Source organism: Antennarius striatus, chromosome 11 (genome assembly GCF_040054535.1).
Source record: "Antennarius striatus isolate MH-2024 chromosome 11, ASM4005453v1, whole genome shotgun sequence".
NCBI classification, from domain to species: domain Eukaryota; kingdom Metazoa; phylum Chordata; class Actinopteri; order Lophiiformes; family Antennariidae; genus Antennarius; species Antennarius striatus.
The window spans coordinates 4,133,132-4,158,783 of NC_090786.1; the positions used below are offsets into that span (position 1 = coordinate 4,133,132).

A 25,652-nucleotide genomic window follows, 5' to 3' on the forward strand; every position below is an offset into this window, starting at 1 on the left:
AAAGAAAGTGAAAATGTGACAATCTACTGTCAGGTTAGACAACTTGAAACACAAACTGACATAGCTTTAATACACACACATATGCTTAACCATTCATATTTCACAGGTGCATAACCTCACACTCACTCTGTCTACCCCAACACACCCCAGAGACCTCGGGGGTTATTATATAGCCCAGTTCTCTTCCCCTCCTTATTTGCTGCTAAATATAGTCTTCCAAACCATCTGTGAGAATGATTTTGTTCCCTTAATATCCCCATCAGCACTTTCAACTGGCCAACAGAGACCCCCCTTTCTCTTCCCCCTCCAATCCAATCCCTATTCATACTTCATTCTCCTAACCTCAACCTCCTCCTCCTCCCGTCTTGACACCAACATTGCTGCCAACCAAACCCCCAACCCTCTGTAAGATCTGCCATCGGACTGCAGGGTGGGTTTTGCACTTCCCGGGACCTGGGTCCAGCCATACGAAGGGTCAGAGACTCTGAGGGATTTGATAATTCGTAATCACCATTGAGCCTTGGGTTTTCTCTTCTGTATTTGGTATTTATAGGTTTGTCTCTCCTCCCAGGATTACAACAAAAACCCGGTGAGTGGGTGTGCAACCCTTCTCTGTTTATTTGTTCTACTAATCAGACTCTGTATTGGATTTGTATTCTGGTCTCTACAACAACTATAAAAATAAGGAAAAATTATGATCCCAATCACAATTTCTGTGAGTCGTGCAGCTCATTTCAGGGGGAAGAATTAAAGAGGATGACCTGGAAAACCCAGTAGACCTGGTTACTTTGCTTGATTCTGTTTCGGGAGCCACTTTTTTGGTACATCTTAAAATGACCTAAGTTATGTGTGAATGTGCTGACCAACGCTCTCTGGGGACCTTGCAAAGATTTTATATAGTGTCATCTAACCCTGGCAGGGGGTTGGGTAAATCAAACCACAAGGAATCCCTTAGCCATAGTTATTTGTGGCAATTAAAACGTTGTCCAAAAATCTCACTTGTTAGCTTACAGAGATGCTCTAGATCTCGCTCATGTTTTGAGAGATGTTTCAGCATACAGTTAGAATTGTGTGCTGGAAGTCTGCATTGTGTCCTCAAGAGTTTTGTCAAGCTTATTTGATAGCCGAATGACGCCATTACAAGTAGCTAAAAAGTCTTGGCTGGAAATGTCTTTTAAAAATAGCTGCAGTGGGTTGAGTTACAGCCAGTAGATGTGATGTGATGTTTTGCCACTTGACTGAGCCCTAAAGAAAATATCACAGAGCTGAAGGAGCTGATATGCAAGGAGAACGAAATATAATGTGAAAAAGAACCAGACGCATGTCCCCTGATCAGAGAGGTATCACAGATCATAAAATATTGGGTTAAGTGATTCAACAGTGAGCAATTTGCTCCTGACGTATTTTATGATGGTGACACTTTACTGTTACAGAATACCATCAGGATTGCAATGCTAATTTTCTGTCTAAAGCAGAGCATGCTTTTCTTCCGTTCATGTTGAAAGGATTGGTAAATGGATCCTGTGTCCACAAACACAACTGAGACACACCTAAAGCTATATGTTTCCTCTGGTGAAGACATCTGTTTCACTGGGGAATGCTGGGAATCTGAGGGCACTGACATCCTCCCTTGAACTTGAATCATGAGCAGCACTATGACTGTCTGTCTGTTTGTTTGTCTGCCCATCTGTCTGTCTGTCTGTCTGTCTGTCTGTCTGTCTGTCTGTTGGACTGATTGATATCAAAACATTCGGGTTGCCTAGGTTAACAATAGAGGGGCTGTTGGTGGCATGAAGAAGTTGGAATGGCGATTGTGTTAATTGCAAGTAAATTTAAAAGGAAATACTGTATTGAAATATGAAATATGGTATTTTTTATATAATTTGTGAGGTAAAGCAAAATACTGTCAAATAGCTGCATTGTAAATATTGCTTGCATTTAATTCCTCTTTTTTCTATTTTTCACTAACATGGCTTAGCAATGAAATGCTTTTAAGATTAGCACCTCTTGAGAGAAAAGCTTAATTTTCTACTAAATTTATTAGTAAAATGTGTGTTTAGTTTCAATCAAAATTTCTTTTCTGAATGTTTTTAACCTTAATATTATGAGTCTTAGCACCATTTTTTCCCTGACCCTCAAGCAATGTCTCTGGGAAAACCTGCCCCCCTATACAAGAGGAAAAAGATCTCCAAAATCATCACCGACCTATCACATGTCCCGCAGGATGGTAAGACTGGCATGAAACTACTTGAACATGAAAGCAGATTTCCATTTCAATCAAGATAGAATCCATAAATAGATGGATGACTGATAAAGAGTAGTGTAAGTGGAGCTCTAACATTACAGGATCGTCGGGGTTATGCCTGAAGTGCAAGTTAAAACCAAGAATAAAAACATAAAACAGAAACATTCATTAGCATAAGTCTTTACATGGTGACTTACTTTACCTGACAAACTATCTGCAATTTTAATATAATGCTCATTTGTTCAAATGTCCATTTTCTAGAGTATGAATCAGAGCCAGAGGCCTCAGAGTTTGACCTGGGAACAAAGATCAGGACTCCCAAAGACATCATGCTGGAAGAGCTTTCCCTGCTGAAGAACCGAGGCTCCAAGATGTTCAAGATGAGGAAACAGAGGGTAGAGAAGTTCATTTATGAGAACAACCCAGATGTCTTTACCAGCGACTCAATGGTGAGAGCATGTTTTGTATTGATTGAGGTCATCTCATTGCAGGCACATAATTCCACTTTGAGAGAATAGATGAAGTCCAAAGTCAGTATTTCAATTTTAGCTAATGGAAAATTGTAAGTCATCTGTGTTGGGAAAGAAAGGGATAGCTTAGCCTTTGTGTACTCAACCATTACCTCAATGTCAACGGAAGGATTTTGTTGGACCATGTTCTTTTTACTCCATGGTTAAGACATGAACTGCTGTTTGACCGGCATCAGTGAGAGCATGGAAGATGATCCCCAGGTGTCCAACATAAAATACACTACTGCTGATGACAGTATCTTAACAGAATGTGTCAGCTTCCAATCACCTTGGCTCTGACTGTGAATTTGGCACAACACAACATATTTAGGCACAGTCTTGACTTTTCTGGGGCATATGTCCAAAGGAAGCCATGATGGTGAGGTCGGGCGATGGCCTCTGGTGTGGTGGATGCAGAAGGATTGCTCCAGGTTGGCCTACTTGAAAATCCTTCCTTGATTTGACACCCTCAGACTACTCCATCAACCGGCTCAGTGGTCACCCTTTTGACTGATGAAGATATTTTTCTGTTGTGGACCACTTTCTGAAAGTCCATGATATTGACTTCTCTGAGAAAAGACCTGTTTCCTTCAGAACTTGTATAACTGTCTATTGAAAAACGAGTTTGCCGAGTTTTCTAAAACTGGCTCCTTCCACCTCACACTATGCCAAGCTTGGGCAAACTACAGCCCTCGGGCCATGTACGGCCCACTAGGCTTTCTAATCCGGCCCGCCAAGCTTGTTTAATCTACATAATATTTTTTATGAATAAATGCAGCTGTAAAATACTTTTCACAATAAGCCTTACGTATGATTGCTTTGCTGCCTGTTAAAGGCCAAAACCTTTTATATAATGGTTTTTACTTCATTTGCATGTGCACACTCCGTCCACCTGCTCCCCAATAGCCTGCCTGTTTGTCCAACCAGTCAAAAAATTTGCCCACCCCTGGGCTATGCAGTTCATTGCGAGGAAATGTAATTCGTTTTCCGTAATTAAAAAGCAATCTTTTCTTCTGTAAATATTGTCAACTGTTAAAAAATTTTTAATTATAGCTTCAGGGAGACGATACATTGTTTTTCATCACCGATTGTATTTCTTTCAGGACAACCTCCAGAAGTTTGTTCCCTCTCTAGGTGGACAGATGGGGGGTCAGATGATAAATATTGGTGGGCATTTACTTAGCAAAGAGGCTGGACAGGTGAATTATGGTGGAATGCATGCTGGTAGAGGGGTCCCTGTGCCTCCTCCAAAGCCTGGAAGTAAAGCAGCGGGGGCAGGAGGAGTGGGAGGAGCAGGAGGTGCAGGAGATAAAGGAGGTGTGAGTGGGGATGCCCAAGAGAAAGGTGGAAAAGGAGAAGGAGCAAGTGACTGGTCTCCACTGAAAGGTTAGCAAAGACTTTTAACTACTGTTTTAAAAATTTTTTAATACAGTATGCATATCTTCTGTAGTTTGTTTGCTTTTGCGTAATTCACAGGAAGCGACGGTCACTGTGTCTCTCTAGTAATAGAGATACACAGTGATTGCATGCAAATGAGCGACAAATAATGTGACACTTTGTGAATTAACATATGGTGGTTGGAAAAGGTTCAATCATTGTGACAGATTCATCCAAATTGTTTCCTCCTGTTTTCGGTCTTTTTGTACATTATAGATGATTCTGCTGCTAACTTGATATCTGTAGGCACAAATTCAAATGACAAAGTGAATGTAAATATTTTTTCATTTTTCATATATTGTTTCCTCAATATAAATGATCCACAGAATCAAATCTTATCAGAATATAATTTTAGGATTTTGAATAAGAGCTACAAACCTCATCAAAGTGTGCCATATGCTGTAGCTGTGGTGTTTTTCTAAATAGGAGGTGGAAGCGACACCACTAAGAAGCGCAGTCTGGTGAAGGTATATGTGTCACCATGGGAGAAAGCCATGAAGGGGGATGAAATTCTAGTAGCTACTATGAAAACTACAATGCCTGGTCCCATTAAACAAAAGGATTTCCCCAAGTGGAAAAGCTTCAACAGGTATTTCCCAGAAGGCTTTGTGATAAACAAAAAGGCTGTGAAGATTAATGACCAATTTTGCCATGTTTTACTAGGTGTGCCATGCCCTATGGCGGCTTTGAAAAGGCCAATCAATTCCTGAAATTCCAGCTGCCAGAGGCTGAGGCGACCAAAAAGGAGCCAGAGCCTGTGGTGTACCAACAGGAAATCAGCTGCCGGCCTTCCTTTAATCGCACTCCAATAGGCTGGGTGGGCAGCGGTGAGCCCAGCAGCATTCATATGGAGACAGATGCTGTGCCTTTTGATGGAGAGACCGACGAGCTGTGAAAAAATAAACATACTGTACTGTGACCACACTTCACTGTGCACAGACACATACACACAATCATGGATGCATGCATATAAGTTAGCATGCACTCACATTGTGATAGACAAGCTTACAAATTACTGTTTTATTGATGAATTTAAATCCCTCTGTGTGGAAAATTGAAAACAAACATGAACTGTGGGCATGTTCTTATTTTGCTATGTATTTGGGTGTGAGGCAAAGAAACAAGCTGTATACGTTACAGGGAGGTGAAACATCTAATGTCTGTGTGTTCATAAGTCGAGTCGAAAAATTCCCTGAATTTGTCAGAAAAGCTGATGATAAGTTGCAGATTTTGTCAGTGAAAGAGTGAATAATGTTTGAGGGACAGATCTGTTATATCAATGTTGTTTACAATGTCATAATGTCAGCTCGTTACAATATCTGTTTGTCTTAGTGCCTTTTTGATTCTTTGACCCTTTATTGAATAATGAAAATCCAAAATCCTGTTTAATCCATGCATGCATAGACTCATTTGCTCATTTACTGAGCCAACTACTTCTCTCCACAATAAATCTTTTAAAAACTGGAACAGCTCTCAGAATGCTTAAAATGAAAAGGGAAATTTTATTTTGCATACATAAAATAATAAAAGCATCGATTCATTCTTTTTGCATGTGAACATTCTGAACTGTGGTGAACGAGTTCAGTTCAAATGAAGGGAGGCGCTATTTCAACACTCTTTTTCTTATCGGATGCATTTTCAACTTTATACAGCACAGCATTTATTATTATTATTATTATTATTTTTATTATTATTATTATTTTTATTATTATTATTATTGTTCGTAGTAGTAGTAGTAGTAGTAGTAGTAGTAGTACTAGTAGTAGTTGTAGTAGTAGTAGTAGTAGTAGTAGTAGTAGTATTAATAGTAGTACTAGTACTATTAATACAATATAAAATTGAAATAGTGGTTGATTCTTTCTGCACTATAGAGTCAATACAAACGAGAATGTTTATCTATTTAACAAATGAAAAATTAATTTAAATTTTTCAACTAAGTTTTTACATTAATAGGCTAAATCATGAATCGTATCAAGGACTAGTAGTATCGTCTAATGGTGAACATAGCGTACGTTATGGTCTAAGACTCCTACTATGAAGACGCCAAAGCCCGCCTACTCTGCTTCTAATTGGCTAATACTGACACTCGTAACTAGATTTTCACCAATCATCACTTTCGACGTCTAAAACGTAACCAACCTAACCTATCGAGGCAGCAAGTGTTAGCAAATTAGATGCACCGAAAGGCACCCCGTTCCTTACTGTAGTCCGATTCAAAATGTAGCTTCCGCTATGTCGCGTATTGACGTTAATGTCGCGACATTGGTTTATCCATTCAGTAGGTCAACAGTTAAGCGCAACGCCATGGACAACATCAGAACACCATTAGGTAACACTCAAACTTGTGCCTTGTTTGATTTTCTAGCTGGCCGTAGCCTTAGCTAACTCCTATTCCCGTAGGTTAGCGTTAGCTTGCGGAAGTTTTCAGATGGCAGGAAAACTTGTGAATAAAACAAACAGACACATATTTTTGTTCACACACACACACACACACACACACACGAGTTGTTCACGGTGGTTTTATGTTATTCTAAAATGTCAGCGTAGCGTTCATAACTGATTGTTTTAGTTAGCAGCGAGCGAGTGTAGTTTCTTTGCGCTGCCCATTCGGGAACAGTATTTGCGCAGTGTTACCTAGCAACGACAGTGATGGGTTTTGGCGTTGTTGATTTCAGGCTACGTTGGAAATTAAAAAAAATGTTAACTTTGAACGAGAAATTGTGATTTGAATTCAGAATATTTGTTATTGCACATCTGCACATTTATCATGTGTGTGAATTCCATAATGACATCAATTAATAAAATTGTTTCAGAACATCTCAAACAAACAAAAATTTAACGACTTCAGTCTATTTGAAATAAATTGTATAGGTTAATATGTATACTAATCATAGAAAGTTTGAGGCTGACTGTCAAAGTACAATTGTTCACCAGCAACCTCAGCTTCAGGTTGACCGTCTCACTGTGTTTTAGGTGGACCATTTTTACCACAGTAATTCTCCGTCATGAAGTCTGAACCAAAGACTCAGCTGGCGCCCCTGTCATGGATGGAGATGTGTGCGTATTGGATCCTGTCCTTTGGTTCTCATTTGTACTCTTTCTACCAGCTGCACAGGTTCTGCAGAGGTATATAGATAACCACATACCCATACAATGGTTAAATAAATCAAGAAGAAAAGTTGAATAGATAAGCTCTTATTCCCCTGTTTTGTGCCTCAGAGCATGACGCAGTATTGCAGAGGGAATTCCATTTGGAGAAAGGCCTCCTGAAGGGTTTTAAAAGGGTAAGTTCCATTTTGACACTGCTGCCTAAAGCCCAGCTCTGGTTTGCTGTCTTAATCAAAGCTGTTTTTAAAAAGCGTCACCCATTTGGGTGATAAATTGTATGCATGAAAACCAGGTCCATTTGAGCATGAAGACAATTCAAAACCTTCTCTCAGAATTTGTTTCAAATTCATGATGAAGTGATTTCTTGTTTTCAGGACCCATCAGACTTTGAGTGGAGTTTCTGGACTGAATGGGCTAAAAAGTCTTTGCTCTGGACTTTCATCGGTCACGGGCTGATATCAAGACTGACCAGCATTTTCTATCACAAGGTAGGAAGCGGTTGCTGTTGAATGTAATGTAATGAACATATTTGCTATCTGTTGAGAGATCTTTCATATGAACACATGCTTGATGTTCCATCAACAGTTTAGGGTGCCAGCCATCACAATATATGGCCTCTTAGCAGCCGGCAGTGTGTTGGGGATTAAAGGAGTTGGTGTTCTGCTGGTGCATCTGGGCCTGTCGTTTTCAGTGGCCCACATGCGAAAGCCTCTTCTGTCGTGGGCCTGTAACCTGCTGCTGCTCACCACGCTTCACATCAAACCTCTTCAAGAGATCCAGGTGTGTTTTATCACCTGGATATTCATATTTGTTAACTATTTTAGAGGGCTGTCTTTCTTTTATTTGTCAGACAAAGCAGACAAGTTAAATACATGTTGCTTTTAAAATTTACTGTGGCTATGTTGCTCAATGTTTACTTGAACTGACTTCATATTTAGGATGTGTAAGGGCTGCTTGTTTCTTTGTATACTGGTATTGTATGAATTCACCCTCTAGCCCTACAACCTTATTTCCAGAAAAGCTGGCGTGCTGCGTAAAATGTTAATAGAAGCAGAATGGGATGCATTCAGAACATTAAAACCTCATTTTTAATTGAAAACACAAAGACAACATGTCAATTGTTAACTGGTAACAGGTTATCAACATGACTGGCTATAAAAGGCATCTTTCTGAGGTACAGAGCTGGAGGAGATCACCACTCTGTGGATTCTAGCAAATAGAATAACATTTTAAGAATAATGATACTCGATAAAAAATTGCAAAGAATTTGGGGATTTCATCATCTAACTGTCACAACATCATTAAAAGATTATTAGGAAATAAAGAGAACCCAAAAAGCCCTCCATAATTAAGGAATAAAGCCAATAAACAATGTATACCCTTTTTTATTTAGATTACACACATCATCCAAACATTGTAAATGACTTCTTACTGGATGCTATATTTGCAAACGACACAAGAGGGCGCAAGCCAGCAGGGGAAGAACTAGATCAGTTATTCCATGTCTTCAATTACAGAGTTAAAATAAATGAATAACATTTTGTAGCTTCAGAAACGGAAAAGCTTCAGATAGAGGAAACAGCTGCCAGCAGACAGCCCTCATAATCAAAAATCAAAAAAATTGAAAATGAAAAACAACCACAATAAGTAAGAATAGGTATTTTTGGATTTTAATAACGTTTTACCTATGTCTGGTATAATCTGCTAATGTTCCCAGTTTGATCTGTGGCACATTTTAAACAAAGGTTGACCTTTAAAGGATTCTTTATAATTAGCATCAAGCTGCCACTGCTGGTATAAGTTCATGCAGGAAAGTGTTGTAAAGATAATTGGCCTTTCTTTTTTTGCACAGAAAGGCTGGTACGAAACTGAGGAAGAGTATTATTTGCTGCTCTTCAGCGTTGCTGTCTGTGGTCTGCGCTTCATCAGCTTCAGCCTGGAGCATTGCTGGTGCCCTCTGGACCGAGGTGGAGTTGTACAGCTCTGTTGGTTGTTTTCATACACCTTCTATCATCCTTTTTTCTACAATGGACCAATTATCACGTACAAAGACTATGTTGAACAGGTAATTAAGCTAATAAATGTCCCTACTGAATTAAACTGGTTTTCTGAATCACCTTTTCAGTTTTCTCCCTGCGAAACAGCTTCTGTGGGCGATTGACGTGTGGTTATTATTAAGTTTAGTAAATTTCTGCAAAAATACCAACCGTTTATTTGTCAGAGTCTCACTCCTGCACATTTTAATGCCTTATTTTCCATCTTTTTTGTAGAATTATATATCATTATTCATCTCGTGTTCAACCAGCACTCCTTAACAACATTCTCACCTTCCACACATTTAGATGCGGAGGCCTGCTGAGGCTAACGCAGACCAATCTGCTCTTTGGTACCTGGTGTTCAGATCTGGACGGATCGTACTCTGGTGGTGTATCGCGGAATACATGATCCATGTCATGTACATGCACTCCATCCAATCCAATGAGACCTACTTAGAAATTCTTCCTCCTTGGGCCTTGGGTAAGTCTGTCTCTGATTGTTCACTTGGTTCACTTGTTGGTTGTCTCACCTGGATGCTTTGTTGGTTGGTTGTCTATGACAGGCGGACTCGCCCTGGCACTTGTCCAGTTCTTCTTCGTGAAGTACCTGGTTCTGTTTGGCCTTCCATCCACGCTGGCGATGCTGGATAACCTGTCCCCCCCGAACCTTCCTCGCTGCGTTAGCATCATGTACAGCTTCACAGGGATGTGGAGGTAAACTCCTACAGCAAAGCCAATGCCACCGACACAAATATTACACAGATAAAACCTCAACGCCGCAACGATCTAGCATCCACTGCAGGTACAGGTAGGTTCAAGTGCTCGCAGTCAATTAGAAGTAACGCTGGTCACAGTGGACTGAGTCATCTTCTGTCATTATCGGCAATCACAACAACAGTTGACCTCTGCACCGGGAACCTGGTCGTCTTCCAGATTCAAGGTGAAGTGGTCGGTTTAGTAGGAGCGTCATCACATTTAAAACATGCTGCAGGCTTTGCACAATATCGTCAATCATGTTAGCATCTGGCAGCGTGTCTGTGCATGTTCATCACACTATTACTAAGAGCATCAGTATAAAATTGTATTAATTTTTTTTAATGCTGGGGCATTCTCTCTGAGAGTGGAAAAGAAGGAGCTCCAGAGGCAAAGAAAGACGATGCCTCGTTTCTGCTGAAGGGGTCACAATTGCTTAAAAGAATGAAAATGGCCGTTGCAGTTCTTGTTCCACAACAGCGAAGTACCTTAATCAGCGAGACTCGAAAAACAAAACGCCCACGGGCAACATTTCCACTTCTTTCATAATTTGTGTCTTGTGTGTTTACCTTTTAGCTGGAAAGAAAGAAAGAATAAAGACTCCTGGTTGGAACGCGTATAGGAAACGAATGAAATCAACCACAGGAGTCAATAAATTCTCGTTTCATTAAAGTTAAAATCGTTTTTTGTTGAAACTGTTTTGGCATCTAGTTCCACGTTCATTTCATTGTGACGTTGAACGGGGCTTGGAGTTAAACTGGGGCGTTTCAGCGGCTAATCAGTACAATTCCAAATGGATTTAAAGAATATAAAAACGTGTTTTCTAAACAGGACTGGGAGGATGGCTGTGCATTAAGAAAAAAAGCCGGTGCTCTCCAGTCTGACCCGTGTGTGTGTGTGTGTGAATGTGAGTGTGTGTGTGCTGAGCTGGCCGAAGTGGACAGCATTGATGGAATGCATAAAGCTGTCCGTTGTCATCACTGTCAAAACCGCTTCGGTTTACAGGCCACAGGGACATACAGTATAGACATAAATAAATGGATCACATAAAAATGCTCTTTTACAGTCTGTTCAATGACACAGCGACACGCGTGCAGCACCGGCCTCAGCTCATGTGGAGGCCGCTGCTCTTAGTGCTGTATTGTTATGTAAATCTGTTACTCAGGGTTTCTCTCTTCTTGCTCACTCTCAGGCACTTTGATGAGGGTCTATATCGATGGCTCATCAGGTAAGAGGCTCTTCATGAGGGATGGATGGAATATTTCAGAAGTTATTGGTTCCTAAAATGTAAAACATCTTCTAAATCACATATCTAACAGGGCGCTGTGTATGAATGGAGACTCTCCTGTGATGATGATGTGAACAGTTCCTTTGTTGTGTTACTGTTTCTGTACCCCAGAGAAATACCTTCCTGTTTAATATGTGCACACGTAACACCAGAGTTATGTGTTGCTGTGTGCAGCGTTAGTTTGTTTCCTCTTAATGACGCACCGACTGAATTCAGCCTGTTACGATTCATCCACTCCAGACGCATTTTGCGACATTTAAGAAACACTAAGGTGCAGGATCTCCAGAAAACACTAAGATATTCTGGGAAGAGATTCCAACATCTTGGTAATTTATTTGCTAATCATTTTCTCTCACCTCCTCTGCATCTGCATGCATCTGCTTTACAGATGATTTAATGAAGCTCCTTATATTGAGTTTCCCCTTTTGAATCCATGTGCGTCTGAAATGTTTTACTCTCCTGCTGCAAGGCTTTACTTGTAATTATCCATCTTTGGATGCAGGGTGATGCCCCCTCGTCCCTTCTGGTGAAATTGCTTTTAAAGCTTTTTCTAATTCGTTTGTGAAATTCTGTTGAAACTGTCTGAAAAGCGCTCCGTGAGCACGTAGGTGTTAAATTATGTGCTTTACATGACTCACTGACACCTAATCTCCCTGGGCTGCTAAGTGGTTCATTCTTGGCTGTTCCATTAGGCTGGTCCTGCCTGTGTGCTGCTGGTCCATCGACACGGCAACACATGTTTGAGGTCTGGTAGCTTGGAATGAGAATGGCAGTTTGACCCTTCAATCCCGTGGGATAAAGTCTGTATAAATATGCAAATGATTTAATGGATGCATTAAACAAGAACATCTACTTCCATTATATAAAACTGATCAAGGTATTCATGTACTGTATGTCTACAGGTGATCATATTTAACATCTCTGCAGAATCAGTTGCACATCTAATTAATTTAAATCAATGGATAGGTGCTTAATTTTCACCCTGCTTCTTCCTCTCCATCTGTTTTTTACTTTCATCATCCAATATGGCCAAGCTGGCCGCTCTATTTAAGGCTCAGAAAATGCTGGCTCATCTTTCAGGAACATTGATTAGCCACAGGGTGACTGAGATAATTAGCTCCCTGCTCTACAACACAAGACGGAGCGGGATGTTTGTTAGCGTGTCAGAGTAATGTAGCATGTAGAAACTCAAGGCACCTCCGGGACGGACGGCTTTCTCACAATATCGGAGAGCATTTTTCATCACAGCGGGCCCCACTTTCTTCGCTGATTGGTGAAATATTATTCACAGTGAGGGGGCTATTGCGTGAATATACAGCTGCTGCTGTTACGCCGTGTGATCTGTTATCTTTTTTTGACGACACAACGAAAGTTTTCTGGTGGAGATTTGCAGTTTTGATGAAGAAATATGAGTTGCCTCTCCAAAAATGATGCCCCACCCGATTGAACCAGATAAACCCCTTTGGAATCAGTAATCCGGTTCCAGAGTTTGAGCAGCTCAGAAGGATTTGTTTTCCTTGGAGTTGCCTCGATTTCTGTGTTGGACATCAGAGCAGCAATAAACAGTCAATAAACAAACAGGACATGATAAATAATGCAAAATTTATTCAGCTGTTTCCTTTGTGTTGTCTGAAACATTATTTTTAATCGATGTTATTGCACTTAAAGATTTCAGTTTCCATGTTCCAGATACCTCTACGTGCCGCTGGGAGGTTCACGCCACGGTCACCTTTATAAAGTGTTCTCCACCGGTCTCACCTTTGGATTCGTCTGCCTCTGGCACGGCGGCCATGACTACTTGCAGTACTGGGCTCTGATGAACTGGGCTGGAGTTCTGATAGAAAACGGGCTTAAGTCTCTTCTTGCATCCTCCTACATTCGCTCTCTTGTTGTAAGTGTGCACAAATATCAGATTTGAAGCGTAGAGACGTCGAGGTTGTCCTTCCTCCCTTGTTCTTTAATCTTTGGAAACAGTCAATAATCTCCAACGGACATAAAACCTCATCACACATTGTGTAATCCTTCTGATTTATGGTCTCGCAGTTTATTAGTGCGTGGTGCTTTTCTTTCCCACTGAAAATCTCTCCTGGCTCTTCTGCTAGTTACTTATTTATTTACTGATTTCCCAGGAGCAGAATATCTCTGTGGCGATGGAAAGGCGATGCATTGCTCTTCTCTCTGCCTTCTCAACTGCCATGCTCATCCTATCTAATTTGGTGTTCCTTGGGGGGATTCACGTTGGCAGAATCTTCTGGAACCGTGTCTTCGTTCAAGGTAAATTGCCTTCCTCAGCGCTCACTTAGTAGCATCCATGTGTCTTTTTATTTAGTGGGGCTTACTTGGAGGGTTTTTAGAAGTTGGTGTCTTTGTTGACTATTGGTCTCTTGGCCTTCGTGTTACAGTTTAGTTGCGTTGTGGGAGATTTCTCCCCCAGAGATGACTGCAGTTTTAAGATACTGTGTCAAAGCAGCAGCTGGAGAGAAGCTGGGTCTCTTTGATGGATAAAAACATATTTAAAACATAATCAAATGGTTAAAAAAGGTGCAGTTTGGTGTGTATATTTAGCGGTATCGTCAGTGGATGCTGAGGCTCAGGTTTTACCAGGACTCTCTTTGCATCTGCATAGACAAACTATCCCAAACAGTGAGTCATCTGCTTTACGCTTGTGCCAGCTTCTGTTTTGCTCCCTGTGTTTTTATTTGCCTCATTTGGTACCTAAAGCAAGATTGCTGGCACTTCTGGAGGCTTTCCATTCATGGCGAGCAGCCGGAGCTTAGTTCGCTTCTGATACACGGAAACAGAAGTCTTTATTTTTTTCCTTCCTGACACCAACCAATGGTTTGAATTTTGAAGACAGAAATACTCATTCAGCGATGCTTTTCCTCATGTGATCAGGGTCACAGGTGAGCCTAGCTTTTCAGATTCTCTGCTCATCAAAAATGAGGGCATGTTCTCTCCGCATGATGTCACTTGGTCTTCGTGTGGGTAAAGGTGAGCCCAGCAGCCCAGCAGGAGTGTGGCGTGACCTTCTCCAGGCGGCTCAGGTCATCTTAACTTTCCACAATTGGTTTAGCAAAAAAAAAAAAAGTTTGGGAACCAGCAGGCCAACAGTAAATTGTGTTTACAACAATTTGAGCCAAACTTGATGCTACTGCAAGCACTCCTGACCCCTTTCAGGCTAACGCTGCACACATGGTAGGAGTGAATAAACAGGAAGCTAAAGCTAGCAACGGGTTAAACCGTTGTAAATTATTCAGGTACAGCGATAAGCTAAACTGAGGTTCTCGACTAGGTTGGATGTTTTCTTCACATCCCAGTAGACACAGTAGTCTTAAGTCAAGGCGATGAATCATCCCATTAAATTCTAAAATCTGACTGTGAAAACATTTGGATGTATTTTAAATGAGCTCCGTTTTATGTTCTCCTACTCTCCGGTGGCTCTCCATTGGCTAAAGTCAGTAGGACACCATAAATGTCATGTCGATGCGTCTGACCTCCTGCTGGTCCAGCCTGGACCGTTGTGGCGGACAGACACAGCCACTCCTGGATGTACGGCCAGAGAAGGTCACATGTACTTATCCACACAAGAATTAGCCGTCGTCTCTATCAGCCTAATGATGATGAAGAGCTAAACCTACTAGTTGTCACTGACTGCTCCACTGACGAGAGCAGGCCTTAATCCCGTCCACTAATGAGCTTTATGTTTAGTTTTTAGTCGCCTTTTCACTGCGTCTGTACTCACGGAGCTCTTCGCTAATAAAGCTGCGAAAGAAAGATGTAGTTACACCACTGCCCAATTACATCAACAGTAACACACAACCAGTGGAAGGAGGTTTTTAATTCCCTTTGCGTGGCCTTAGTAATTACTAGTTGGTCTCTGTTTGATTCTGTTTTTCGCTCTTGGTTTGAGATTCATAAAAGCAAAAGGTGGATGATTGGTTGGAGAGTCTAGATTTCATACCGAGGGTGTTAATGAAATTTGCATACCTGCAATGACAGAACACTTGGTTGTCTTGGCACGACACCAAGGGGAGGCCACGGTACATGTAGATGCCCTCTGCTGAAAGGCTTTAAATAATTGATTCAGGTGTTGGAGATGCATTTTTCAAAAGTGCCCATGGACCTGAAATTTGGTTAATAATTACAGCGACTGTCTTTTCAGTGGAACAATATGAAGGCTCTTTTTAAAGACAAATGGAAACACGAAACGATAACATAACTTACGCAGCCGTCATCAGAACATGTGTCTTCTAGCATTAGTAGCTTTTTGCACACAGCAAACTGACAGTACAGCTGTGCATAAAGCAGCCTGTGTGTACGTGAATTCGATTTTAACATGAATAGAAAAGAATAGCGCATTGTGGGTGCAGGTGCAAGATAGTGAGCAAATCTGGAGGCAAGCCAGTTGAGGGGGGGGGTGCAGAGCGCCGTCCTTACGGTCCTGCTCGACCCTCTGAGAAGCTGCTATAAATAGAAGAAGAGGATAACAACAACATGGACAACACTGACCGAATCATCTACGCTATCATTTCCACTCTACTCTCATAAAAGAATGCGAATCTACCCGGAGGAGCAGAGCCTTGATTCAGGATAACCTGATTTCTAAACCTGTTGTCTTTTTCAGGGTGGTCTACCCTGGCCCCACCTATGCTGGCCTTCCTCTACTGCTTTGCTCAGATTGGACTTGAGTGGTCTTCTCTCCCACCGTGAAGCATCTTGACTTTACTTCAGAGTGCTGCCGGACCACCGGGTCCACCGGCCTTGTTCCCGCCATCCAGTAATTCTGTAACGGACCTGGCTCAGTGCCACTGAAGCTGTGCTAACTTGGCTGAAGCGCAGCTGAGCAGACACTTTTCTCCGCCTAAAAGACCAAATCTCTTTGGAAGGGATCGATGTCGATTCTTCCTGAGAGTCGTCTGTGCCGGGGAAATTTGATACAACCCGAACAGAATGAGGGCAAAGCTGTAAATTCAGTACCACTGCATTGTCAACTTTCTCACCAAAAACGCTCCATTGGGTCCCTTTCATTACTAGAAATTATTACAGAAAGTATGGGACTGAATTGTTCTTGGTTGTGTGAGATGTGGCTCAGCAGTGTTTCTGATTCTGAACACTTCTTCTACAAGGATAATGTTATTTCCCTCAACAAAGAAACAGCTGAGATATTAGCAAACTTTCTAATTATCCTTAGAAACGTGTCTGGGTCATAAGTTATCTGAAAGTGTTTGTCTTTTTTTTCACAACACGTCACTGTGTAATAAATAATTTATTCCGATCCAGTTGTCGATTACATTTTTTCAATTTTTATTAAGGCCCACGAAGAGTCATGGGAAAAAATCCTTCCATCAATCAGTTTGCGTTTGTTCATCATCAAAGTTTAAATATATCCCTTTTGTTGTGTTCCGAGCGGCCAGGAGAAATGTAAGAAAATAATCCACAGCTACAGATTATAATTCATACGCACAGATTTGAGATCAGCTCTTTTTTTCCGTCCCAATTGGGGACGTTTGAACATCTTACCCGCACAGGCCTGCTTTGTTTTTTACATTTTCTACTAGTGGTATATAGTTTTCTAAAAAGCTTCTCTGTCATTAAATAAAACAAGTACAGTAGAGTGTAATCTAGGCTGCGTGTTTTCATTAGTTGATTTCTGTTCTTGGGATGATCAACACCTGAGTGGCACTAAGCAGGATGAGTGTGAGAAGGGATTGTAGGTGAGGAATCCTCTTAAATGAGTACGAAACTGAAGTCGATCCGACATGAGAAGATCAGCGTGAGAATATACCTGCTGAGCATCACTTTGTTAGAGCGATGTCCCCGACTGAGTTGAAACTGGCCAACAAAACGAACGGGATATGAGGCGGGCAGCTGTAGGTCTAAAATATTAATTCTGTGTCCTACAGTATGTCAAGGGTAGAAAATGAAATAAACTATTAATAGGTATGTTATGCTGTTGTAAAACCTCTTCATCTTTTTATTTTATGTGAATTGGATTATTCTAGGGATTAGAATTAGCTAGGGGGAGAGGCACCCTCCATTGATTTGTCCCTGAACCCGAACATTTTTAGTATTTATGACCTTCTTCTGGCTGGAAATCCTTCACATTATTTCTCAGTCGCTAACAGAAGTCACATGAATAAAGTCAGATTTAATATGTTGAAGCTGTTAAAGGGTCACCTGGTTTTTATATCTTTTGGTCACAGCTTGGACCTTTTCTCTCTTTAATAAATATTACATCACAGAACCTCACATTGCTTTCAACAGTCTTGTCTCAGAGTTAAGTGCCTCTTCTTCTTATTTTAGTGGTATATTTATGGTGTTGGTAAAAAATTCAGCCTCTTGAGACAGGCGTAGGTGAGACGACCCTCCACACGACACATCTTATGTAGTCGCGCAAAAATCCTCTTTACTTTTGTATAATTACTAAAAATCTGGTTCTGTTCGTGACTAAGGTTTTTAGAAGAGTGAATTTACAGAATGAGCTCCAAAGTAAATTTTATTGCTTTCCTCTATCACAGTTCATCAACACCTTAAATACCACTGGCTTCAGTTCAGGTTCAACTGACGGAGGGCGCTATCCTCCATAGAGACGACAGCTTCTGATTTTTTTTTTTGAATGCATCACTTGGGCATCACTGGCCGTGGAGTCGGGTCTTAAACATTTCAGTGCTTCTGAAGACATTAAATTGATGCCTGGTTTTTGTTGCATCCTGGGGCATTTGCATGGAGTAGACTTTCCCCCTCACCAGTAAGAACATTTTGCTAAATCTGTTTTTTATATTTCATATTTTTATACTTCTGTCAGAGACACCTCCGGCCCTCCAGCTTTCCGAACATGCTCCCAATGTGGGCAGCAGCTTTATGAATACGACTGTGAAAGAGGTCACAGCAATATGATTTTAGTGCTGTTTCCAGCTCTACAATCAAACCTCTTTGTGAAATGGGCCCAGAAAGACCCATAAATACTGTCTCTAAACCCAATGAGTTCTCACCTCTCTGATGACATGACATTTATTTTTAGGAAGTTAAATTTTTGATGGGCTATATGAAAATGGGTCTGTCTGAGAGGAGCATGCAGAGAACATGAATTATCCATATGAATAATAAATAATGAAGAATATTGGGTATTCTTTGCGATGTAACAGAATATATTTACTGTACACTAAAGATAGAATTAATCAGACCAGCATGGGTTGAAGGCAAAAAAGTTTTGAACTGTGAATAATGTAAAGATGTGGTTTGTGAATTCTTTGAACTGATTTTTTAAAGAATTTTTTTCACAACATTTTTTTTAAAATTACGGCATTTTAGGTATAAAATAACATCCTTTATAGAAATTCAACAAATTCATAAATATATTTCTGTATCATGCAACTTTGTGTCATAACAAAACTCTGATTTTAAATCTTATCACAAGAGGCTTCTTGAGAATCATAAATTTCTCCCCTTTTCTACTGGTCCTGATTTAGTCAGTAGAAGCCAAGAAAAAGTTAGTTCTGCCTCCAAATATTTACTCCAAGTTTCGTAAAAACCAGTCATGTATTTCAAACGCCTCGTTTGAAAATTTGAGGAAAGAAAACAACTTCCTAAAACTTTCCTCTATTTGACATTTTTGTTAGTCAGCTTGGGTCTTGCGTCATCATAGTGTGCATTTTTTTGTACACACAAAACACATTATATCATCCTACCTGTCACAAATATAAAAATGTACCTCAGTGGCCATTAGAGGTAAATATCATCCAGGCTCCAGTGACAATCAAACTGTGTTTACATGAGCACATCTGCACAATGAAGTTTTTCCCCATAAATTTTATTTCAGAAATGTTAAGCAAAAGGTCATTCTTTATTCCTGACAGTTTTAGAATACGGTTAAGGGACACAGCCTTGCAAGGTCCATCTGCCACAGCTACAAATGTACGGGTCTCAATCAGTGTATATGCAACATGTATGTGCTGTTGTGTTTACATAAGAGAAGAACAAATACTGGCTATAAGAAAAGATGGAGAACTTGTTCACTGTTGCCACACTGCCATTGCACTTGTCTTGAAGCCCATCTAGCTGTGGTTTATAGAACTCGTAAAGACACAGTGGAATATCTGATTGCTTGGCCGGCGTAATCGCTGTATAATTCATAACGATCCTGGCAGCTGATATAATGAAAGAGTCCATCAATTGGTTAAGGAAATAACTCTAAGTAACGTTCCAATATCTGTAAATATCATCCCTTTTCACTGTCTGACTGAAATGCAAATGGCTCACTGTGTGGCCTCAATGAATCAAATACGCACCATCTGCAATTTGAGCCTCTATTTTAACTGACATGCAAAAGAATCTCATACAAATGATTCCATAACAAACCGGTGGGTCATGCTGCTTCTATTGGAGCCCTCCAACAGAGACGCACTAAGATCTCCTGTTGAGACTCTCAAAGTCTGAAAAATCTGGTAAACAGATTCAGGATAAAATATTTCCATTCAAGTGCACTGGAAAAATAGACAAAACTTATGTACAAGCATAGAGCCGTAGGTTTTTATGGAACCTCGGAGTTCAAACCTAGGCTATCACCTTGCCTTTCCTTGTCAACCAACTCAAACACCCCAATGACAAAGGCTGTTGTGTTTGAAAGACAACACTGACGCCTAATCTAAACGGGGTGCCCGGTGCAGCTTCGTAATCTGGATCCATGTAATCTGGATGTGAACCGGATTCCATCTGAATTCTGTTGACTGTCGCCAGGTGATTCCTCCATCCTTCAAGAGAACACATCCTCTTTGTCCAGTTCTGGCGAAGCCGGTCTAGAAATGTCAAAAAGTGGCTGTAAGGAGCTGTCGCTCAATTTCCTCGCCTTGAGGAGTTGAAGTGCTTCGGTCAGTTGCGCCTCCAGGCCGGATACTCGAATGTTCAGGTTGTTGAGGTCGTCCTTTAGCTCCAGTTTGAGCTCCTGAAGCGAGGCCTGAAGTGATTGCTCTGGGATGGGGTAGAAGGCGTGTCTGGTCTCCGGGGGTTGGACGGGACTTCGGTCGTGGGGTGTCAAACGGAAGTCGCCCACCTTGTCCAGTCGTAGGTCACTTTTGGTGATGCCGCTGTCGCATGAGTCTGTCTTCTTCAGAGGCATTTGTGAGTCGTGCGCCTTGGTCCGGTCAGGTAAAGTCTCCATGGATTCAGCTTTAGACACTTTATTCCAGTTATCGGCTTTGGCCATGGACTCCTTAAATCGACCCCAGCCTTTGGCTTTGAGCGACTCAACAGGGCGACCTCCTACCAAAGAAATGGGAGATGGCACCTGCAGCTTCATCTGCGCCGAGGGAGTACAGTTAGGCGGCGTTGAAGATGAGGGAGTTGAAGATGAAGGTGTTGAAGATGAGGGTGTTGCTGGGCATTCTGTTACCGTGACAATGCTGGTAGTTGTAATCGCTGTGTTAGCTATGGGGATGTCCACATACAAGGGTCCCTTCTCGACATCGTGTTCAGACAGTTCTGGTTTTTCAATCGACATTCGGGCTTCTTTCTGCTGGCGGAAGCGTTGGAACAGTTTTCGTACCGGGTGATCTGGTGGCAAGTTCAGAGGGGCTTCGTTTTTACGTCTCTGTCGCTCCTCTTCCTCTCGCTTCACATCACTGATTTTTCGAAAGACGATCTACAAGAGGATATAAAGTTATGAAAAAATTGCCCGTCATAATATGCGTCAGTTTAGTTTGAATGACCTAAACTGTGTTTACCTCACAAAGGAAGATGTTTCAAAATGTGTTCGTAAATGTCACCCTAAAGAGGCTTTTCCCACGACAGGAAGAGAAAGTTCACATCATGCCTCTGGCTTTAGACACACTGTGATGAATAAAGATGCTAATGGAGTGCTGTGTTCAGCTGTTATATTAGCAGTTTCAGCTTTACCCTTCCCCTCTGTAATTTTGACTGACACTTGTTCGTCAAGATGTTCGCAGCAGGTCTTGTCTCATTAGAAACAAAACCCCTTTGTTGCCAATTAAAAGCTAAGAACTATACATTTAAGAGCATGTTGGAATTCATCATGGCAAACAAGCTACTGCTGCCTGAGATGATTGACACATCTTTTTAAGTCAGTGATGGAAATGTGTAGCTGGAATCAATAGCTTGATAGCTAGGCTTAACATCGAGGCTAAAATCAGGAAAAAGACGAGCCTGGTGAAAGGTCACTAATGGAGACATTATATATTATGCATAAAACCACCACTTGGCAACCTCAAGTGATAACACTCCAGGAAGTTACTGCTTCCAGTCTCCATTCTAAGCTAACAGACAACAAGAAGAAGGGGAAACTGTTTCTGAACACCTCAAAACAACAGAATTTTTGTCCATGAATTTTTTGGTGGCTGATGTATTGATCTGGTCAATGTATTGGTTTATTTTTACTTTGAAGCACCAACATGTCTTGGACAGAAAAGAAACTTAATTTCTCCACTCCACTGGAGGATGTACAGTTGCATGATGTGCTAATGTAATACCCAAAAGTCTTTTTAACTTTTGAAGACAACCTCGTAACAGCTATGCTCCACAATAAACGATACACCAGCTCCATTAGAGCTGAATTTCCCTGCTGTATATATTCAGGAAGTGTGGGCCCTGGTGAATGGCAAGTTTCATGCAGCAGATGAGATTGCCACTTGATATGTGGGCAATTCAATCTCACTTGCACTCTCTTGGGTGGACTGACCTCGTTATAAATAAGGTAACGATGGGTAGAAGTGAGCTGTTGTTCATTTTCAAAGACAGAGGAGGTTTGAAATACAACGTGGTGGCTTCAGGATATCGTGGCTGTTTATTGGAAATTAATAAAGGCTATTTATGTGACATACATGAGCTGGCTGGAGGAATCCGGCCACAGTGATAAAGACATTAACCAGCAGCTTCTTCAGCCACAGTACAATTTCCTGTTTTCCTGGACCAGCCCAGGAGGAACAGAAGGAGATTCAGGACAGAAGCCAGGCCAGATCAGCTCGGTCTTCAAGCTGCTCCTGGCTAATGTCGGAGCGTAGGAAAACGAAATGGGACTCAAGTAATGGAAAATCCAACTGTTTTGTTTGAACTTTTTCCGCCTCAAGCTGTTGCAGTCGGGAGGAGGATCACATCCTGAGCTGACAAAGAGCAGAACTCTGGCAGGATGTAGTAAACATTGATCAACAATATTTCCCATTTCATCCCCCAGGTGCAATTTTTTTTAAAAGCTACTGAATTTTTTCTTTATATTCATGTCTATACATGTCAAACTCATAGCATGCTTACTTGAAGAGGATCACCGCAGACACAGCAACGCAACCAAAATCAGGCCTTTCAAGGTTTTGACAACAGAAATAGCAACTTTATTTTCCCATAAGGAATCTAGTGACTATGAAGTGCAGAAAATCCTGAAGACCTTCAGGCCTTCTGCACAGAACTACCATGCAAACATTATAAATGTGGTCTCTGATGAAGCACGGAGCAGAAACATTTCAGCAGCCATAATTTTCAGCATGACTTTCAGTCGCAGGAAACAAGATGTGTTTTTGGTGAGGTTGAGCGGTCAGAAGAAAAGCTGCAGGCTTCTCCATCAGTCATCACAAGTCTGTTTGCTTGTTCTGTTAACAGACTCATCTTCTGTTATGTTTCTGACCGCGCATCGCCTCCCTCAGGAGGGTTCCTTTGGGTTTATTTCACTCAAACATCAAACGTAAATTGTTCTATATCGGTGCCATTTGCGTCACTCACCCTCTTACGCAGATTGTAAGTGAGCAGCAGATTTCTTGAGAAGTGGTTGGAAAACGCCGTGTAGAACTCCAGCACCTTCTGCAGAGCGTCCCGTTTGATGACGTGGAGGTCGCAGTAGGTCAGAGCTCGCACGTTGGCGCAGGCTTGAGCGAGATTTACCTCCTTCCAGAACACATCTCCGAATACATCCCCTTTACCTGCGGAGACACATTGATCAATACTGTGTCACATGACTGAAAACAGGCAATTACGAAATTATGCACTAAATACAGACCAAATACACAAAAATGCAAAAGCAATGACCGCTCTATCAGATATCCAGGGTTCTCCACAGGATCCATTACAGTCTCATCCAGGCCAAATGTATTAGCTTAACGGTGTATTGATTGCTTCAAAAAGGAGCCAATAGCAGGCTATTGATGAAAACAAAACAGATAACATGGCCTGTCAGATTGTGCCATCAATTATTCACTTAATCAATCAATTGTCTCATCAGATGGAAGACTTTGAAGAAACTACTCTGTTGGGATTTAACTGTGATAAAGGAAAGATGAAGTCACTTTCATTAAGTGTTATCAGGGTGTAAGTGGAGAACTGCGTTCACAAATATCATAAATGCACACCGTTAGTCATCAGTCTGGCTTGGTGCTTATCAATATGCATTAGGTGTGGGTTACTACAGTTCAGAGGTGCTCTGAGTTGGATTTATGCTCCTTATGTTCAGGAGTGAACTCAGGATCAGATCTACCTCAATGCAAATCACAAAACCTGGAGGGAAAAATAAAGAAATCAGTCTGCAATAATAAAAAAAAAAGTGGGATTCTGAATTAAAATCCCTTGTTGGGATCCCGGTCACGTTACCGGTCACATCCCATCCTGTGAAAGTTGAGACGGCTGGTTGGTGAATGTTAGCGCTGCTGCTAGTGATGCTGTTCTGGGAACAAGTAGGGTTCGGTTTATGAAAAATTAATATATTCACGTCTTGTTTTGGGTAGAAAACCTCTAGTTTATAGGTTTTATCTGACTGCCAGCAGCTCATAAAAGCTTTTTCCAAAGGCAGCTGATGAGGATCTGCCTCCAATGGGACCCATCGATGCCTTTGACAGCCATTCTGAGGCGCTTCAGAGGACGTTAAGTTCATAGCTCGAGGCTTGACTTGAAAGTTTACATTACAATGAGATATTTTTATTGGATAATTTGCGCTTTCTAATGTTTTACATGACTTTTTCTCATTATGCTTTGCGCTTTTGTATGAAGCCGTATCGCTTTATTCGACCCTTCAAAAGCCCTGGGCTCACCTAAAATAGCCACCACCTCGTCATCCTGGATAACTTCCAGCGACCCCGACACCACGAAACACAGGCTGTCCACACTTTCTCCTGCGTGGTAGATGAGGTCGCCGGGGGCACAGTGGATGGTCTGAAACTCCATGGCCAGCGCCCTGAGACACCCGTCGCTGGCAAGTCGAAAAGCCGGGTGCTCTTTGAAAACCTTCCGATTGAGGTGAACACAGATGTCGGCTCGCATGTCCTTTGGACAAATCTGCAACACCTGCGAAAGAAGCGAGAGTAGAAGAAGGCCTGAGGCTAAATGAATAGTTTTCATCACATTATACTGAATTATATTATTTCTATGCTACACTACGAATGAGAAAGAGGGGGATAAAAAAATAAGACCTTCCACTGCTAAAACTTCAGTTTAAGAGAAAATTCTGCACACAAAAAAAACCCCAGATTTGCTGCTAGAGGAAGCTGTAAGGAAGCCAGTGTGTTAACTGAATCAGACTCTGTGTTTTCAGTCACACACAGGTAACACGGAAGTCCAGCTGCCACTCTGCTCAGTGTCACTGAGTGGCAGCTTGCTGTTCAAGTACACCGGATCATCAGGATGCCGGCGGTCACAGAGCTGCCTGTAAAACAAATCTCTTTGAAGATGAACGTCAAGCAGTGAGGGATTATGTGCCATTTTTAGCCCCTCTAGCGCGTCCTGGAGCCAGAAAAATAAGAGCTACATATGTAGAGGAGCGTTAGCATTTCGACTATAAATGACAGATTAATGTATCCTAGAGTGTCAATCCATATCTTATCAGAAGTTATGTTTCTAATTTGAGTTAAAATAACTTGATTTACATGTTGATTAAATGGGATATGGTCATGTTTAAGCTCTCAGGCTTTAGCACCAGTTAAATCATTCAAATTTAGCTTCATCTGAATTCAGAAGCTGGCCTGGTGGTAAATATTGATTACCATGCAAAACAAAAAAAACAGAAAACTGCAGCACTCACTATGTGTGCTGATAGGCTACTAAATATTAGCATACAACAGCAAGTCAACAATGAAGAGTGACTTTTATGTATACAGGTAGTCCTCAACTTACATTCAACTTACGAACATTCATAGATACAAACAAACACATGCCGCCATGTCAGACTATTGTCCTGCTGTTCCACTTTCTACCACAACCCCCGCAGGGGCAGCACTGCTGCATTCTTGTTGTTGTGGGTTGTTGTCTCTGTGAGCCTCTCAGAGCGTCAGGCTTCGTACCTTTTATACTTT

General features: G+C 41.4%; 3 protein-coding genes across 3 annotated transcripts in view; 2 read left to right on the forward strand and 1 right to left on the reverse strand.

Annotated features, from left to right (window-relative positions):
• Nucleotides 1–330: 330 nt before the first annotated feature.
• myoz1a (myozenin 1a) lies at nucleotides 331–5,658 on the forward strand. The gene is made up of 7 exons (XM_068326555.1): nucleotides 331–430; nucleotides 554–589; nucleotides 2,141–2,227; nucleotides 2,507–2,694; nucleotides 3,858–4,140; nucleotides 4,618–4,780; nucleotides 4,855–5,658. The coding sequence occupies exons 3-7, from the start codon at nucleotides 2,143–2,145 to the stop codon at nucleotides 5,084–5,086; spliced, it is 951 nt and encodes a 316-aa protein (XP_068182656.1). The 5' UTR covers nucleotides 331–430; nucleotides 554–589; nucleotides 2,141–2,142; the 3' UTR covers nucleotides 5,087–5,658.
• Nucleotides 5,659–6,234: 576 nt separating this feature from the next.
• On the forward strand, nucleotides 6,235–16,651 carry hhat (hedgehog acyltransferase). Its single transcript, XM_068327182.1, has 12 exons — nucleotides 6,235–6,520; nucleotides 7,165–7,317; nucleotides 7,411–7,475; nucleotides 7,674–7,787; nucleotides 7,885–8,079; nucleotides 9,152–9,364; nucleotides 9,642–9,816; nucleotides 9,899–10,049; nucleotides 11,281–11,316; nucleotides 13,066–13,267; nucleotides 13,506–13,650; nucleotides 16,001–16,651. Exons 2-12 carry the CDS (start codon nucleotides 7,197–7,199, stop codon nucleotides 16,084–16,086), a joined length of 1,503 nt encoding a protein of 500 aa, XP_068183283.1. The 5' UTR covers nucleotides 6,235–6,520; nucleotides 7,165–7,196; the 3' UTR covers nucleotides 16,087–16,651.
• Nucleotides 16,652–19,180: 2,529 nt separating this feature from the next.
• Nucleotides 19,181–25,652, reverse strand: part of kcnh1a (potassium voltage-gated channel, subfamily H (eag-related), member 1a) — a 32,307-nt gene continuing 25,835 nt past the window's right edge. The window contains exons 10-12 of the mRNA XM_068327193.1: nucleotides 24,396–24,648; nucleotides 23,098–23,294; nucleotides 19,181–21,013 (exon numbers count right to left, since the gene is read on the reverse strand). Coding sequence (XP_068183294.1) covers nucleotides 20,129–21,013; nucleotides 23,098–23,294; nucleotides 24,396–24,648 — 1,335 coding nt within the window. The 3' untranslated portion in view covers nucleotides 19,181–20,128. The remainder of the gene's footprint in view (nucleotides 21,014–23,097; nucleotides 23,295–24,395; nucleotides 24,649–25,652) is intronic.

Bases quoted from the DNA above. Each gene is read 5' to 3' on its own strand.
- myoz1a (XM_068326555.1), top strand. From the start codon at position 2,143: ATGTCTCTGGGAAAACCTGCCCCCCTATACAAGAGGAAAAAGATCTCC. The intron at 2,228-2,506 runs GTAAGACTGGCA...TCCATTTTCTAG, and splicing joins ATCACATGTCCCGCAGGATG to AGTATGAATCAGAGCCAGAG. The intron at 2,695-3,857 runs GTGAGAGCATGT...TATTTCTTTCAG, and splicing joins TCTTTACCAGCGACTCAATG to GACAACCTCCAGAAGTTTGT.
- hhat (XM_068327182.1), top strand. From the start codon at position 7,197: ATGAAGTCTGAACCAAAGACTCAGCTGGCGCCCCTGTCATGGATGGAG. The intron at 11,317-13,065 runs GTAAGAGGCTCT...TCCATGTTCCAG, and splicing joins CTATATCGATGGCTCATCAG to ATACCTCTACGTGCCGCTGG. The intron at 13,651-16,000 runs GTAAATTGCCTT...TGTCTTTTTCAG, and splicing joins GAACCGTGTCTTCGTTCAAG to GGTGGTCTACCCTGGCCCCA.